Source organism: Oncorhynchus keta, chromosome 2 (assembly GCF_023373465.1).
Source record: "Oncorhynchus keta strain PuntledgeMale-10-30-2019 chromosome 2, Oket_V2, whole genome shotgun sequence".
Taxonomy (NCBI): domain Eukaryota; kingdom Metazoa; phylum Chordata; class Actinopteri; order Salmoniformes; family Salmonidae; genus Oncorhynchus; species Oncorhynchus keta.
Window position 1 is genome coordinate 20,220,959 of NC_068422.1, and position 16,514 is coordinate 20,237,472.

The 16,514-nt window shown below is 45.4% G+C and overlaps 1 protein-coding gene across 4 annotated transcripts in view; it reads right to left on the reverse strand.

Annotated features, from left to right (window-relative positions):
• LOC118397586 (brain-specific angiogenesis inhibitor 1-associated protein 2-like) overlaps positions 1–16,514 on the reverse strand; it is a 185,008-nt gene that overhangs the window by 125,689 nt on the left and 42,805 nt on the right. For 3 of the 4 annotated variants that reach the window (XM_035792523.2, XM_052473438.1, XM_052473429.1), the window contains exons 2-3: positions 11,055–11,130; positions 3,195–3,281 (exon numbers count right to left, since the gene is read on the reverse strand). In XM_035792523.2, the coding sequence (XP_035648416.1) occupies positions 3,195–3,281; positions 11,055–11,130 (163 nt within the window). The remainder of the gene's footprint in view (positions 1–3,194; positions 3,282–11,054; positions 11,131–16,514) is intronic. The other variant, XM_035792544.2, reaches the window with a different exon arrangement.

A 16,514-nucleotide genomic window follows, 5' to 3' on the forward strand; every position in this document is an offset into this window, starting at 1 on the left:
TGATCATTCGGCTACACATGCCTCACACATGCCTCGCCCTAATGTCTTGTCTATTGCTGTTTTGGTTAGTCATTTTTTCCCTATTTCACTGTAGAGCCTCTAGCCCTGCTCAATATGCCTTAGCTAGCCCTTATGTTCCACCCCCCACACATGCAGTGGCCGCACCTGGCTTAAATGGTGCCTCTAGAGACAAAACCTCTCTCATCTTCACTCAATGCCTAGGCTTACCTCCACTGTACTGTACTGACATCCTACCATACCCTTGTCTGTACATTATGCCTTGAATCTATTCTTCCGCACCCGGAAAACTGCTCTTTTTACTCTCTGTTCCGAACGCACTAGACGACCAGTTCTTTTAGCCTTTAGCCATACTCTTATTCTACTCCTCTTTTGTTCCTCTGGTAATGTAGAGATTAATCCAGGCCCTGTAGCCCCCAGCATCACACCCATTCCCCAGGCACACTCATTTGTTGACTTCTGTAACTGTTAAAGCATTGGTTTCATGCATGTTAACATTAGAAGCCTCCTCCTTAAGTTTGTTTTATTCATTGCTTTAGCACACTCCGCCAACCCGGATGTCCTAGCCGTGTCTGAATCCTGGTTTCAGGAAGGTCACCAGAAATGCAAAATTTCCATCCCTAACTATAACATTTTCCGACAAGATAGAACTGCCAAAGGGGGTGGAGTTGCAATCTACTGTAGAGATAGCATCCAGACTTCTGACATACAATCCAGTCTGTGCCCAAACAATTCGAGCTTCTACTTTTTAAATTCCACCTTTCCATAAACAAGTCCCTCACCATTGCCGCTTGTTATAGACCCTCCTCGGCACCCAGCTGTGAACTGGACACCATATGTGAATTGATGGCTCCCCATCTACCTTCAAAGTTCATTCTGTTAGGTGACCTTAATTGGGGCATGCTTAACACCCCGGCCGTCCTACAATCTAAGCTAGATGCCCCGAATCTCACACAAATCATCAAGGAACCTACCAGGTACAACCCGAAACCTGTAACCATGGGCACCCTCTTAGATATCATCCTGACCAACCTGCACTATAAATACACCTCCTCAACCAGGATCTCAGCGATCACTGACTCATTGCTTGCAAGCGTAATGGGTCCGCGGTCAAACGACCACCCCTCATCACTGTCAAACGCTCCCTAAAACACTTCAGCGAGCAGGCCTTTCTAATCGACCTGGCCCGGGTATCCTAGAAGGATATTGACCTCATCCCGTCAGTAGAGGATGCCTGGATGCTCTTCAAAAGTGCTTTCCTCTCCATCTTAATTTAGCATGCCCCATTCAAAAAATGTAGCACTAAGAACAGATATAGCCCTTGGTTCACCCCAGACTTGACTGCCCTTGACCTGCACAAAAACATCCGGTGGTGTTCTGCATTAGGATTGAAAAGCCCCGGCGATATGTAACTTTTCAGGGAAGTCAGGAACCAATATCCTCTGTCAGTTTGGAAAGCCAAGGCTAGCTTTTTCAAACAGAAATTTGCTTCCTCTAGCACTAATTCCAAAATGTTTTGGGACACTGTAAAGTACATGGAGAATAAGAGCATCTCCTCCCACCTGCCCACTGCACTGCGGATTGGAAACACTGTCACCACCGATAAATCTACGATGATCGATCAAAGATCGATCAATTGCATTTTTCCAAGGCTGGCCATGCTTTCCACCTGACTACCCCTACCCTGGCCAAAGTCTCAGCACCCCCTGCAGCAACTTGCCAAGGCTTTCGACTCTGTCAATCACTGCATTCTTATCGGCAGACTCAATAGCCTTGGCTTCTCAAATGATTGCCTCGCCTGGTTCACCAACTACTTCTCAGATAGAGTTCAGTGTGTCAAATCGGAGGGCCTGTTGTCCGGACCTCTGGCAGTCTCTATGGGGGTGCCACAGGGTTCAATTCTCGGGCCGACTCTCTTCTCTGTATACATCAACTGTGTTAACTAACCTCCAGATTTTTTTATATATTTTTTTTATTTCACCTTGTTTTATTTCACTCTTTTCTCTGTATATATCAATGATGTCACTCTAGCTGCTGATGATTCTCTGATCCACCTCTACGCAGACGACACCATTCTGTATACATCTGTCCCTTCTTTGGATTGCTGCCCGCACCCTCCCGCCCAACTAGCATCACTACTCTGGACGGTTCTGACCTAGAATATGTGGACAACTACAAATACCTAGGAGTCTGGTTAGACTGTAAACTCTCCTTCCAGACTCAAATTAAGCATCTCCAATCCAAAATTATTCTAGAATCGGCTTCTTATTTTGCAACAAAGCCTCCTTCACTCATGCTGCCAAACATACCCTCGTAAAACTGACTATCCTACCGATCCTTGACTTCGGCGATGTCATTTACAAAATAGCAGTCTATCACAGTGCAGTCTGTTTTATCACCAAAGCCCCATATACTACCAATTACTGCGATCTGTATACTCTCGTTGGCTCGCCCTCACTACACATCCATCGCCAGGATCATCTATAAGGTCCAGGTCATCTATAAGTCTTTGTTGGGTAAAGCCGCGTTTTATCTCAGCTCACTGGTCACCATAGCAAAACCCACCCATAGCACACGCTCCAGCAGGTATATTGCGCTGGTCATCCCCAAAGCCAACACATCCTTTGCCCGCCTTACCAAAAATCTCTGAAGCTGGAGTCTTATATCTCCCTCTCTAACTTTAAGCATCAGCTGTCAGAGCAGCTGACCGATCACTGTACCTGTACACAGCCAATCTGTAAATAACACACCCGACTACCTCATCCCCATTATTACTTACCCTCTAGAACCAAAGTGTCTCTACTTGCACATTATCATCTGCACATCTATCACTACAGTATTAATGCTAAATTGTAATTATTTTCACCTCTAGGGCCTATTTATTGCCTACCTCCCTACTCTTCTACATTTGCACACACTGTACATAGATTATTCATTTTTTATTTTGTGTTATTGACTGTTCGTTTGTTTATGTGTAACTCTGTTGTTGTTTTCGTCGCACTGTTTTGCTTTATCTTGGCCAGGTCGCAGTTGTAAATGAGAACTTGTTCTCAACTCGCCTACCTAGTTAAATAAAGGTGACATTTTAAAAAATCAAATAAAAAAATAGGGGTTCTACAACCCCCTCCACCCCACTAGGGGTGCTGCAACCTCCTACAGCCAACACTAGGACTCACCAAGATCCTTAGAGCCTTGACTTTCGCTGGCCATCTCTCCCATCCTCACCAGTGCCTCGAAGTAGCCCTTTGCAGCAAATGTGACACCTGGAAACATGGAAGTATTGGGCGTCAGATCAGGGGCGGAGTGGAATTATTGGACATTAAAGCCTTCATCACCCCAGCTATAGCTATAGCCCCAGTCAGTTAGGGAAAGGGCTAAAGGCAACTATAGTCTATAATGGGAAAGAGCTAATGCTGCTACAGGCGACAATGGAAAGAGATAATGCTGCTACAGGCTACAATGGAAAGGGCTAGTGCCACTACAGGCGACAAAGGAATGGGATAATGCTACTAGAGGCGACAATGTAAACGGCTAATGCTACTTCAGGCGACAATGGAAAGGGCTAATGCTACTACAAGCGACAATGGAAAGGGCTATTGCTACTACAGGCGACAATGGAATGGAATAATGCTACTGCAGGCGACAATGTAAAGGGCTAATGCAACAATAAAAATGGTGGCTAAAAGGAAAGGACAGCCCTGAAGAAGAGAAACAGCTATAGGAACTATTGCTGGATAGAGCAGATGCTGGATGGAAAGTGGAACTACAGGAAATACAGACTAGAGAAAGTTAGGAAAGTCCAGGAAAGGCAAGATATACCAGTCTTGACAATTGCAAAACCTTTAAAACATAATATGACAACCTGCCTAACTTTCAAGGTGATTCATAGGCTACTGCAATACAAATTAAGCCAATGTGCTCCTTTAGACTGTTACTCATGCAGAGTGACAGAGACACTAACTGAAACATCTACCAGTGACTCAGGTCTCAGTCCAGGAACAGGGACAAGGAACACAGAGCAGGCACAGAGTTGCTCTCATGAGGGGACAGGATGTCCAGTTAGATGGATACATATGTATGCGACAAGCAGACTCCACTCAGAATGTATTAACTTTGACGGATATAAAGTGACTTGTGGTCATCCTGTCTGGGTTGGCGCCCCCCCCCGTGGGTTGTGCCATGGCGGAGATCTTTGTGGGCTATACTCAGCCTTGTCTCAGGATGGTAAGTTGGTGGTTGAAGATATCCCTCTAGTGGTGTGGGGCTGTGCTTTGGCAAAGTGGGTGGGGTTATATCCTTCCTGTTTGGCCATGTCCGGGGGTGTCCTCGGATGGGGCCACAGTGTCTCCTGACCCCTCCTGTCTCAGCCTCCAGTATTTATGCTGCAGTAGTTTATGTGTCGGGGGGCTAGAGTCAGTTTGTTATATCTGGAGTACTTCTCCTGGCCTATTCAGTGTCCTGTGTGAAAGTGTGTGTTCTCTAATTCTCTCCTTCTCTCTTTCTTTCTCTCTCGGAGGACCTGAGCCCTAGGACCATGCCCCAGGACTACCTGACATGATGACTCCTTGCTGTCCCCAGTCCACCTGGCCATGCTGCTGCTCCAGTTTAAACTGTTCTGCCTTATTATTATTCGACCATGCTGGTCATTTATGAACATTTTAACTTCTTGGCCATGTTCTGTTATAATCTCCACCCGGCACAGCCAGAAGAGGACTGGCCACCCCACATAGCCTGGTTCCTCTCTAGGTTTTGGCCTTTCGAGGGAGTTTTTCCTAGCCACCGTGCTTCTAGACCTGCATTGCTTGCTGTTTGGGATTTTAGGCTGGGTTTCTGTACAGCACTTTGAGATATCAGCTGATGTATGAAGGGCTATATAAATAAATAAATAAAATAAATACATCTAAGTGGGAAGAATTCAAATCTGTTCGTCTAGTTGAGTTGAGTTTTCTACAGTAATGAAATCATATGGGAGTCATACCCTCAGAAATGCAGCCAACAAGCTGATGCTACATTATTATATTCCTTTTCATTGAGAGCCCCAGCTCATTTCTGTCTCCATTTATACCTCTATTCCTGACCACTGTTTCACAAGCCTCCGTCTGCACTCATTTCCTTCCATAATCTTTCCTTTATTAATTTTAATTTAATTCTTTCCATTCTCTACATTTATCAGAATTGTTATCCCGAGGTCACTGAACTGATAATAACCCACAAGAACACCCCAGACTCCAGAGCCTAAAGCCGACAGCATACTACACTGTAGCTGGGTTCACTCAGACTGACACAACCAGGAAGAGAGACCGTTTCTCTCAGCTCTTCCTGAGCCCAACTTTGGTTAAGTCTGGTTGGGATAGAAGAATGAGGGTAAGGGGCCAGAAGTGGGATTGTGCGGTACGGTAACACCTTGTGTGGATGGGCTAATTTAGCAATGTCCACAGAAATCCCAGCCAGCGACGAGCGGTGGAGTGTGGCAGGCCAGGTATGGCTGGATTAACTGGGAAGAGATCTGAGAGCTTTGCAAGCTGGGGGATTGTGTGTGTGTGTGTGTGTGTGTGTGTGTGTGTGTGTGTGTGTGTGTGTGTGTGTGTGTGTGTGTGTGTGTGTGTGTGTGTGTGTGTGTGTGTGTGTGTGTGTGTGTGTGTGTGTGTGTGTGTGTGTGTGTGTGTGTGTGTGTGTGTGTGTGTCTTCAGTAAAGAGGATTAAACCTCTGATATGAAGCAGACAGCTGATAATATACAGACTGGAGGTGAGACACGCCATCCATTCCTCCCACCTATTCCAGAGTAAATTAAACACACACTCTAGGAGGAGTAAAACCGGTATAAACCAGATCAGGCTGCAGCTTGATGTGTTGAGTACTTCATCCATCTTCAACTCGCTCTTTTCCAAATCCACCATCCAACCCCCTTCTCTCTCACAATCCTTCCCTCCCTCTACTCCTTTATCAAATCCCTTCAGTCTTCACACTCGCCTCTTTTTTTGTTCTCTCCTCCATCTCTCCAACACAGTTTGTCCCTGTTGAGACATCTCTCTCTGCCCCACCTTCAACATGATGCCCAGTTTGGATGTGTGTTGTGTGAAATTGCCCCACCTTCTATCGCCGGTACCAAAGCTCAATGATAAACAGAGTACCTGACTAAATACTAGTCAAAGCATTGCATCCTATTCAAGCACTACACCCACTGCACACCATCCTATCCTCCAAAACCAAACACTCCACAAACTGATAAAACAGCATCTCCTCTGAGGATAACTAACAATGTACGGCATTTCTATAGCGCTTTTCATAAAATCTCAAAGTGCTTCAACAGCAAAAAACAAACAAGCAATTTATCTGGACAGCTCAACCAATAGAGGCCAAGTCTTTGAAAGCTGCATCCTCCGAAGATGGAGGGTCCGTTCATGGCTTGAGCGGAGAGAGCTGGTCAGAGAATGGTAGATGATGGTGATGGAGTTTGCTGATGATCTTGTAGAGGGCAAGTCTGGGAACCAGCCTGAGTCTTATAGCCACTGGATTTCTCTTCCACTCTGGGTAGCACCCACTAACAGCAGGCAGCTCTCTCTCCCTGGACCATTATGTCAGTCAACAAAGCTCCAGGGATCTCCAGTAAAGTCCAGCACCACCTCTCCTTCCTTTATATCCTAAGAGCAAAGGCAGAACTGGCATATTTACAAATTCAGCTAGCAGATGGATGCCCACCAGGCGCCCTGTGGTGAGTTGAATGCTGACTGTGCCCTGTGGTGAGTTGAATGCTGACTGTGCCCTGTGGTGAGTTGAATGCTGACTGTGCCCTGTGGTGAGTTGAATGCTGACTATGCCCTGTGGTGAGTTGAATGCTGACTATGCCCTGTGGTGAGTTGAATGCTGACTGTGCCCTGTGGTGAGTTGAATGCTGACTATGCCCTGTGGTGAGTTGAATGCTGACTGTGCCCTGTGGTGAGTTGAATGCTGACTGTGCCCTGTGGTGAGTTGAATGCTGACTGTGCCCTGTGGTGAGTTGAATGCTGACTATGCCCTGTGGTGAGTTGAATGCTGACTGTGCCCTGTGGTGAGTTGAATGCTGACTGTGCCCTGTGGTGAGTTGAATGCTGACTATGCCCTGTGGTGAGTTGAATGCTGACTGTGCCCTGTGGTGAGTTGAATGCTGACTATGCCCTGTGGTGAGTTGAATGCTGACTGTGCCCTGTGGTGAGTTGAATGCTGACTATGCCCTGTGGTGAGTTACATTTACATTTACATTTAAGTCATTTAGCAGAGTTGAATGCTGACTGTGCCCTGTGGTGAGTTGAATGCTGACTGTGCCCTGTGGTGAGTTGAATGCTGACTATGCCCTGTGGTGAGTTGAATGCTGACTGTGCCCTGTGGTGAGTTGAATGCTGACTGTGCCCTGTGGTGAGTTGAATGCTGACTATGCCCTGTGGTGAGTTGAATGCTGACTGTGTCCTGTGGTGAGTTGAATGCTGACTGTGCCCTGTGGTGAGTTGAATGCTGACTATGCCCTGTGGTGAGTTGAATGCTGACTGTGCCCTGTGGTGAGTTGAATGCTGACTGTGCCCTGTGGTGAGTTGAATGCTGACTATGCCCTGTGGTGAGTTGAATGCTGACTATGCCCTGTGGTGAGTTGAATGCTGACTGTGCCCTGTGGTGAGTTGAATGCTGACTGTGCCCTGTGGTGAGTTGAATGCTGACTATGCCCTGTGGTGAGTTGAATGCTGACTGTGCCCTGTGGTGAGTTGAATGCTGACTATGCCCTGTGGTGAGTTGAATGCTGACTGTGCCCTGTGGTGAGTTGAATGCTGACTATGCCCTGTGGTGAGTTGAATGCTGACTATGCCCTGTGGTGAGTTGAATGCTGACTGTGCCCTGTGCCTCTGCAACGGCAGACCGAGCCAGAACCCCAGTCCTTGCGCCTGCCTGGCATTGATGAAGTGCAAGTCCCCACCTGAGACCTGTTTGGCTAATTTTAGTCTTATCTATCAGACTACACTGAGTCCTCCTTTATTGGTCCTCGGGGCTTCCACAGTCATTCCTGGTTTTCGTACACCTCTAGCTCTACCGCTTTCCCTGTTTCTCTCAATCCCTTCACTTCTGTCTCTCTACCGCTTTCCCTGTTTCTCTCAATCCCTTCACTTCTGTCTCTCTACTGCTTTCCCTGTTTCTCTCAATCCCTGCACTTCTGTCTCTCTACCGCTTTCCCTGTTTCTCTCAATCCCTTCACTTCTATCTCTCTACCGCTTTCCCTGTTTCTCTCAATCCCTGCACTTCTATCTCTCTACCGCTTTCCCTGTTTCTCTCAATCCCTGCACTTCTATCTCTCTACCGCTTTCCCTGTTTCTCTCAATCCCTGCACTTCTGTCTCTCTACCGCTTTCCCTGTTTCTCTCAATCCCTTCACTTCTATCTCTCTACCGCTTTCCCTGTTTCTCTCAATCCCTGCACTTCTATCTCTCTACCGCTTTCCCTGTTTCTCTCAATCCCTTCACTTCTATCTCTCTACCGCTTTCCCTGTTTCTCTCAATCCCTGCACTTCTATCTCTCTACCGCTTTCCCTGTTTCTCTCAATCCCTTCACTTCTGTCTCTCTACCGCTTTCCCTGTTTCTCTCAATCCCTTCACTTCTGTCTCTCTACCGCTTTCCCTGTTTCTCTCAATCCCTGCACTTCTATCTCTCTACCGCTTTCCCTGTTTCTCTCAATCCCTTCACTTCTGTCTCTCTACCGCTTTCCCTGTTTCTCTCAATCCCTTCACTTCTGTCTCTCTACCGCGTTCCCTGTTTCTCTCAATCCCTTCACTTCTGTCTCTCTACCGCGTTCCCTGTTTTTCTCAATCCCTGCACTTCTGTCTCTCTACCGCTTTCCCTGTTTCTCTCAATCCCTTCACTTCTGTCTCTCTACCGCGTTCCCTGTTTCTCTCAATCCCTTCACTTCTGTCTCTCTACCGCTTTCCCTGTTTCTCTCAATCCCTGCACTTCTGTCTCTCTACCGCTTTCCCTGTTTCTCTCAATCCCTGCACTTCTATCTCTCTACCGCTTTCCCTGTTTCTCTCAATCCCTTCACTTCTGTCTCTCTACCGCTTTCCCTGTTTCTCTCAATCCCTTCACTTCTGTCTCTCTACCGCTTTCCCTGTTTCTCTCAATCCCTTCACTTCTGTCTCTCTACCGCGTTCCCTGTTTCTCTCAATCCCTGCACTTCTGTCTCTCTACCGCGTTCCCTGTTTCTCTCAATCCCTTCACTTCTGTCTCTCTACCGCTTTCCCTGTTTCTCTCAATCCCTGCACTTCTATCTCTCTACCGCTTTCCCTGTTTCTCTCAATCCCTGCACTTCTATCTCTCTACCGCGTTCCCTGTTTCTCTCAATCCCTTCACTTCTGTCTCTCTACCGCGTTCCCTGTTTCTCTCAATCCCTTCACTTCTGTCTCTCTACCGCGTTCCCTGTTTCTCTCAATCCCTGCACTTCTATCTCTCTACCGCGTTCCCTGTTTCTCTCAATCCCTTCACTTCTGTCTCTCTACCGCTTTCCCTGTTTCTCTCAAAACCCTGCACTTCTGTCTCTCTACCGCGTTCCCTGTTTCTCTCAATCCCTGCACCTCTCTCTCTCAATCACTGCACTCTCTCTCTCTCTCTCTCTCTCTCTCTCTCTCTCTGCACCTCCATCTCTCTCTCTCTGCACCTCCCCCTCTCTCTGCACCTCCCTCTCTCTCTCTCTCTTTCTGCACCTCTCTCTCTCAATCCCTGCACCTCTCTCTCTCAATCCCTGCACCTCTCTCTCTCAATCCCTGCGCCCCCTCTCTCTCTCAATCCCTGCACACCCTCTCTCTCTCAATCCCTGCACACCCTCTCTCTCTACCGTGTTCCCTGTTTCTCTCAATCCCTGCACCTCTCTCTCTCAATCCCTGCACCCCTCTCTCTTAATCCCCGCCCTCTCTCTCTTAATCCCCGCACCCCCTCTCTCTCTCTTAATCCCCGCACCCCCCTTCTCTCTCTTAATCCCCGCACCCCCCTTCTCTCTCTCAATCCCTGCACCTCTCTCTCAATCCCTGCACCTCTCTCTCAATCCCTGCACCTCTCTCTCTCTCTCTCTCTCTCTCTCTCTCTCTCTCTCTCTCTCTCTCTCTCTCTCTCTCTCTCTCTCTCTCTCTCTCTCTCTCTCTCTCTCTCTCTCTCTCTCTCTCTCTCTCTCTCTCTCTCTCTCTCTCTCTCTCATAGTACAGGCGTACTGATGAATAGAAGCAGCAAGACTCTGTAACTCCAATGTATTCTTCTCTCTTTCTCTCCTCCTCTCCTTCCTCTGGCTGACCTGGATACTAGTTCTGTCCTGGATACCAGTTTTATTCTCTCAGCGCCGCTTGCCCTAGTTCCTATTAGACTACGCTCCACTTACAACCCCCCACTTACACACCTTCCTGGAGATATCTCAAAAGTGGTGTGCTCCTGCTCTCACCCATATATCTACTCCACACAAACACCTGGATCACCACATCATATCCCGACTTGTGAACAACCAAAGAAATACAATAAAAATGACTTGACTTGAAGATATGCAGGGATGCTAGTGAAGCGGAAAAGAGGAGAAGAGAGGGCAAGATTTTGACATGAAACATTCTAACGGGACATTAAATGAGGAAGGAATCCTGAGCCTCCCAACAAAGAACAGAAAACATCAAACAAACATCAACATTCAGGGGAGACTACACCTACTGACGGCTAGCTTGGAGTTAATTTGGTGTTTTAATCAATGTAGGGTGGGGACACAGTGAAGTCGTTCTCTGTTAGGGGTCTTTGCATTCTCTTTTCCAAATAGTAGACTATCAAATCAATCAAATTCATAGCTAAGTCCAAGAAGAGCTCAGGGATGCTGAGGATGCTGACTATAGGCTACACACAGTTGCCAACGTGAGAAATATATACCCAGCATCTGAGATTATTTCTAGTTCAGATAAAACAGTGCCAATCGATATGGGTCTTTGCCTGTCCTCTGGACAGGAGGAGAGGAAGGGGGAATGAGATAAACGAAAAGAAGAAGAGAAGGATGTACTCACTGGATAGGGCCTTCTCGTAGCTCTTCCCCATGGCCACAAAGTTCCGCAAGCATGGGTTAAACTGCTCCATGATGGACTGAAAAGAGAAATAACATGTTTTTTAGTCGACACGAGCAGCAATACGCCTAGCAGAAGCAGTGCTCTACCCTACTCTGTGCACTCACACACACGTGCGCTCACACACTGCAAGCAAGCCAACCAGGAGCACAGCCAACCAGGAGAAAGTGTGTAAATCGGAATCATCTACACTCATTCAGAAATCCGAGAGAAGGTGTGAGGGAGCTAAAGGGAGAAGGAAAGAGGTGGAGGGTGTCTTTGCACCTCACCCAAAAATAAAACCTGGCTTTGGGTGTTGATGCCCGGGAAGCCCTTCTCAGTATCTCTCAGTCTCAGTATCTCTCAGTCTCAGTATCTCTCAGCCTCAGTATCTCTCAGTCTCAGTATCTCTCAGTCTCAGTATCTCTCAGTCTCAGTATCTCTCAGTCTCAGTATCTCTGTCTCAGTATCTCTCTCTCTCAGTATCTCTCTCTCTCAGTATCTCTCTCTCTCAGTATCTCTCTCTGTCAGTATCTCTCTCTGTCAGTATCTCTCAGTCTCAGTATCTCTCTCTCTCAGTATCTCTCTCTCTCAGTATCTCTCAGTCTCAGTATCTCTCAGTCTCAGTATATCTCTCTCAGTCTCAGTATATCTCTCTCAGTCTCAGTATATCTCTCTCAGTATATCTCTCTCAGTATATCTCTCTCAGTCTCAGTATATCTCTCTCTCTCTCAGTATATCTCTCTCTCTCTCAGTATATCTCTCAGTATATCTCTCTCTCTCTCAGTATATCTCTCTGTATATCTCTCTCTCTCTCAGTATATCTCTCAGTATATCTCTCTGTATATCTCTCTCTCTCTCTCTCTCTCTCTCTCTCTCTCTCTCTCTCTCTCTCTCTCTCTCTCTCTCTCTCTCTCTCTCTCTCTCTCTCTCTCTCTCTCTCTCTCTCTCTCTCTCTCTCTCTCTCTCTCTCTCTCTCTCTCTCTCTCTCTCTCTCTCTCTCTCATTTGTGCTTCTTTTGTGGAGCAGGGGCATATGAGGGTAGGAAGGATAAGAAAGGAGGAGGGAGGCGAGGAGGAGGGAGGAATAATTGGGTGACCAGAAAAAAGAGAAAAGGAGGAGAGTACAGGAGAGAGAGTGAGCATGGTGCTGCTGGCCACAGCAGGGGTTTTGAGTCCCACATGGAACACTGTATAATGAATATGTGAAACACAGATCGATGTGGGTAAAAAGTAGTCTGGGTACCAGTCTGTTTAGCTATTATTCCACTCCTTGCCACTCCTGTCATGTTAAACATCTTTGGCATATGACACAAAGCACAAAGAGTGGAATGTTGGCTAAACAGACTTATACCCAGGCTAGGTATAGTATATATCTTGTTTGTTCAAGGAGATCCCCACATGAAAATACTATATATATATACTATGGTCTAAGTACTATAGTATTCATTGCAGTGATTTTGTGAATTTTACTGTAGTATTTACTATAGTATTTACAGTGAACTATTGAATAAATACTGTAATAAAATAAAACTTGTATATACTATTTTTATTTTTATTTCACCTTTATTTAAACAGGAAGGTCAGTTGAGAATAAGTTCTCATTTACAACTGCGAACTGGCCTAGATAAAACAAAGCAGCGTGGCAGATAAACAAACGTACAGTCACAAAATAAAAGAACAATAGAAAAATCTATGTACAGTGTGTGCAAATGTAGAAGAGTAGGGAGGTAGGCAATAAATAGGCCATAGGTGAAAAATAATTACAATTTAGCATTAATACTGGAGTGATAGATGTGCAGATGATAATGTGCAAGAAGAGATACTGGGGTGCAAAAGAGCAAGAGGGTAAGTAATAATATGGGGATGAGGTAGTTGAATGTAAAATGTACAGATTGGCTGTGTACAGGTACAGTGATCGGTCAGCTGCTCTGACAGTTGATGCTTAAAGTTAGAGAGGCAGATATAAGACTCCAGAGATTCAGAAGATTTAGCTTCAGAGATTTAGTGCAATTCGATCCAGTCATTGGCAGCAGAGAACTGGTAGGAAAATCGGCCGAAGGAAGTGTTGGCTTTGGGGCTGACCAGTGAAGTATACCTGCTGGAGTGTGTGGGTGTTGCTATGGTGACGAGTGAGCTGAGGCTTTACCTAGCAAAGACTTATAGACGACATTGAGCCAGTGGGTTTGGCGACGGATATGTAGTGAGGGCCAGCCAAGGAGAGCATACAGGTTGCAGTGGTGGATAGTATATGGGGCTTTGGTCATAAAACGGACGGCACTGTGATAGACTACATCCAATTTGCTAAGTAGAGTGTTGGGGGCTATTTGGTAAATGGCATCTCAAAGTCAAGGATCGGTAGGATAGTCCGTTTTACGAGGGTGTGTTTGGTGGCATGAGTGAAGGAGGCTTTGTTGCGAAATAGGAAGCCGATTCTAGATTTAATTTTGGACTGGAGATGCTTAATGTGCATCTGAAAGGAGAGTTTACAGTCTAAACCAGACACCTAGGTATTTGTAGTTGTCCACATATTCTAGGTCAGAACCTTCCAGAATAGTGATGCAAGTCGGATGGGAGGGTGCGGGCAGCAATCGGTTGAAGAGCATGCACTTAATTTTACTAGCATTAAAAAAGCAGGGTAGCAGCAGGGTAGCCTAGTGGTTAGAGTGTTGGACTAGTAACCGAAAGGTTGCAAGTTCGAATCAACGAGCTGACAATCCCCGAGCTGACAAGGTACAAATCTGTCGTTCTGCCCCTGAACAGGCAGTTAACCCACTGTTCCTAGGCTGTCATTGAAAATGAAAATTTGTTCTTAACTGACATGCCTAGTAAAATAAAGGTAAAAGGCCACGGAAAGAGTGTTGTATGGCGTGAAAGCTCATTTGGAGGATTGTTAGCACAGTGTCCAAAGAAGGGCCAGAATGGTGTCGTCTGCGTAGAGGTGGATCAGAGAATCACCAGCAGCTACAGTGCCATCATTAATATATACAGAGAAAAGAGTCGGCCCGAGAATTGAACCCTGTAGCACAAACCATAGAGACTGCCAGAGGTCTGGACAACAGGCCCTACAATTTGACACACTGAACTCTATCTGAGAAGTAGTTGGTGAACCAGACGAGGCAGTCATTTGAGAAGCCAAGGCTATTGAGTCTGCCGATAAGAATGTGGTGGTTGACAGAGTCGAAAAGCCTTGGTCAGGTCGATGAAGACGGCTGCACAGTACTGTCTTTTATCAAGGGCAGTTATGATATCGTTTAGAACCTTGAGCGTGACTGACGTGCACCTATGACCAGCTCGGAAACCAGATTACTTAGTGGGGAAGGTACGGTGGGATTCGAAATGGTCGGTGATCTGTTTATTACCTTTGGCTTTTGAAGATTTTAGAAAGGCAGGGCAGGATAGATATCGGTCCATATCGGGTCTATCGGTTTGGGTCTAGAGTGTCTCCCCCTTTGAAGAGGGGGATGACAGTGGCAGCTTTCCAATCTTTGGGGATCTCAGACGATACGAACAAGATGTTGAATAGGCTAGTAATAGGGGTTGCAACATTTTCGGGTGATCATTTTAGAAAGAGAGGGTCCAGATTGTCTAGCCCAGCTGATTTGTAGGGATCCAGATTTTGCAGCTCTTTCAGAACATCAGCTATTTCAATTTGGGTGAAGGAGAAAGTGTTTTAGTTAGCATTTGACAGTGATGAGGGGTGGTCGTTTGACCGCGGACCCATTACGCACGCAGGCAATGATGCAGTGATCGCTGAGATCCTGGTTGAAGACAGCAGAGGGGACTTTAGAGGGCAAGTTGGTCATGATGATATCATGGTTACAGATTTAGGGTTGTACCTGGTAGGTTCCTTTTTTGTGGACATCTAGCTTAGATTACATCTAGCTTAGATTACTATAGTAATTACTATTCTTTTATTTTACCTTTATTTATACAGATTTTTTCTCATTGAGATAACATCTCTTTTCCAATAGACAGCTGGTCCAATAGCAGCAGAAGGAACAATGTTTTAGACAAAACAACTTACATACACTAACACAATATTAAACAAAACTATAAACACACATACAGTACAACAAAAACATTGTACATTAAAAACAAACATCTTGACTAAAAACAGCTGGCCTAAAAACAATTACACTCTTCTATGATATATACATCGATCAAGTGTTTAAATTTCACCAACGAAACTAGATCATCACATTTTAAAATGTTCATGACAGAATTCCAGGACCACGGAGCTAAGTAACTGAAACTATTTCTACCATGTCCTGTTCTAATTTTTAGTACTGTTAGAAGCAAATTAGAATGGGACCGTAATTGATATTTATTTACTGACCTGACAACAAAAACAACAGAGATAAAATTGTATTTTACCCAATATGGCCTTATAAATCAGTGTATAATCACTTGAATAAAGAACAGTATCATCTGCATAAAAATGAACATCCGCTGTTTAAATAAGATCCCCAATGTAGTTGATATACAAAATGAACAACAGTGGGCCCAAAATAGAACCTTGCAGAACACCTGAGCACACCTCTATGGGCTCAAATTTACAACCATCTGCCATTACACATTGTGTATGATTTGATAGGTAATTTATAAACCAATCTAGAACATGACCAGTAATTCCACAACATTTGAACCTTTGCACTAACACAGCATGGTCCACGATGTCAAAAGCCTTCGCCAAATCAATAAAAATAGACACACAATGTAACTTCTTATCAAGAGCACAGTGGATGTCATTTAAAACCTTCAATGTTGCCATAACAGTGCTGCCAGACCTAAAACCTGACTGCATTCCATTTAAGATGTTGTTTTCTTGGAAGTAGACCTTTAACTGCCTAAAAACTAAGGACTCCAGTACCTTTGACAGTACAGACAATTTTGATATGGGTCGATAGTTGTTAAGTAGCGAAGGATCTCCACCTTTCAGGAGAGGCAGTACAAAAGCAGATTTCCATAACTTGGGGATTTCCTTAACATCAAGCGTGAGGTTAAAAAATACATGTTAAGGGGGGATGTCTGCAGCTAGGTGTAGGAGGCGGGAGTCTAGTTCATTAGGGCCAGGGAATTTTTTTAAATCAATTTCTTTCTGGGCTTTACACACTTCTGGAACAGAGAAGGATGAAAAGGAGAACCTGGTAAAGGACTGCACAGGGGTGTCAGGTAAATTCATAGGGAGCTCAATTATACATTTGACCTTTTCAAATAAACTGCCTGCAACTAAAAAATGCGTATTCAAGTCTGGAAGTCTGCAAAAACATTATAGTGTTTCTAAAGAAATCAGCCAAGACCTCAGAAAAAAGACCTGGATTGTCCTTGGGAGCAATTTCCAAACGCCTGAAGGTACCACGTTCATCTGTACAAACAATAGTATGCACGTATAAACGCCATGGGACCATGCAGCCGTCATACC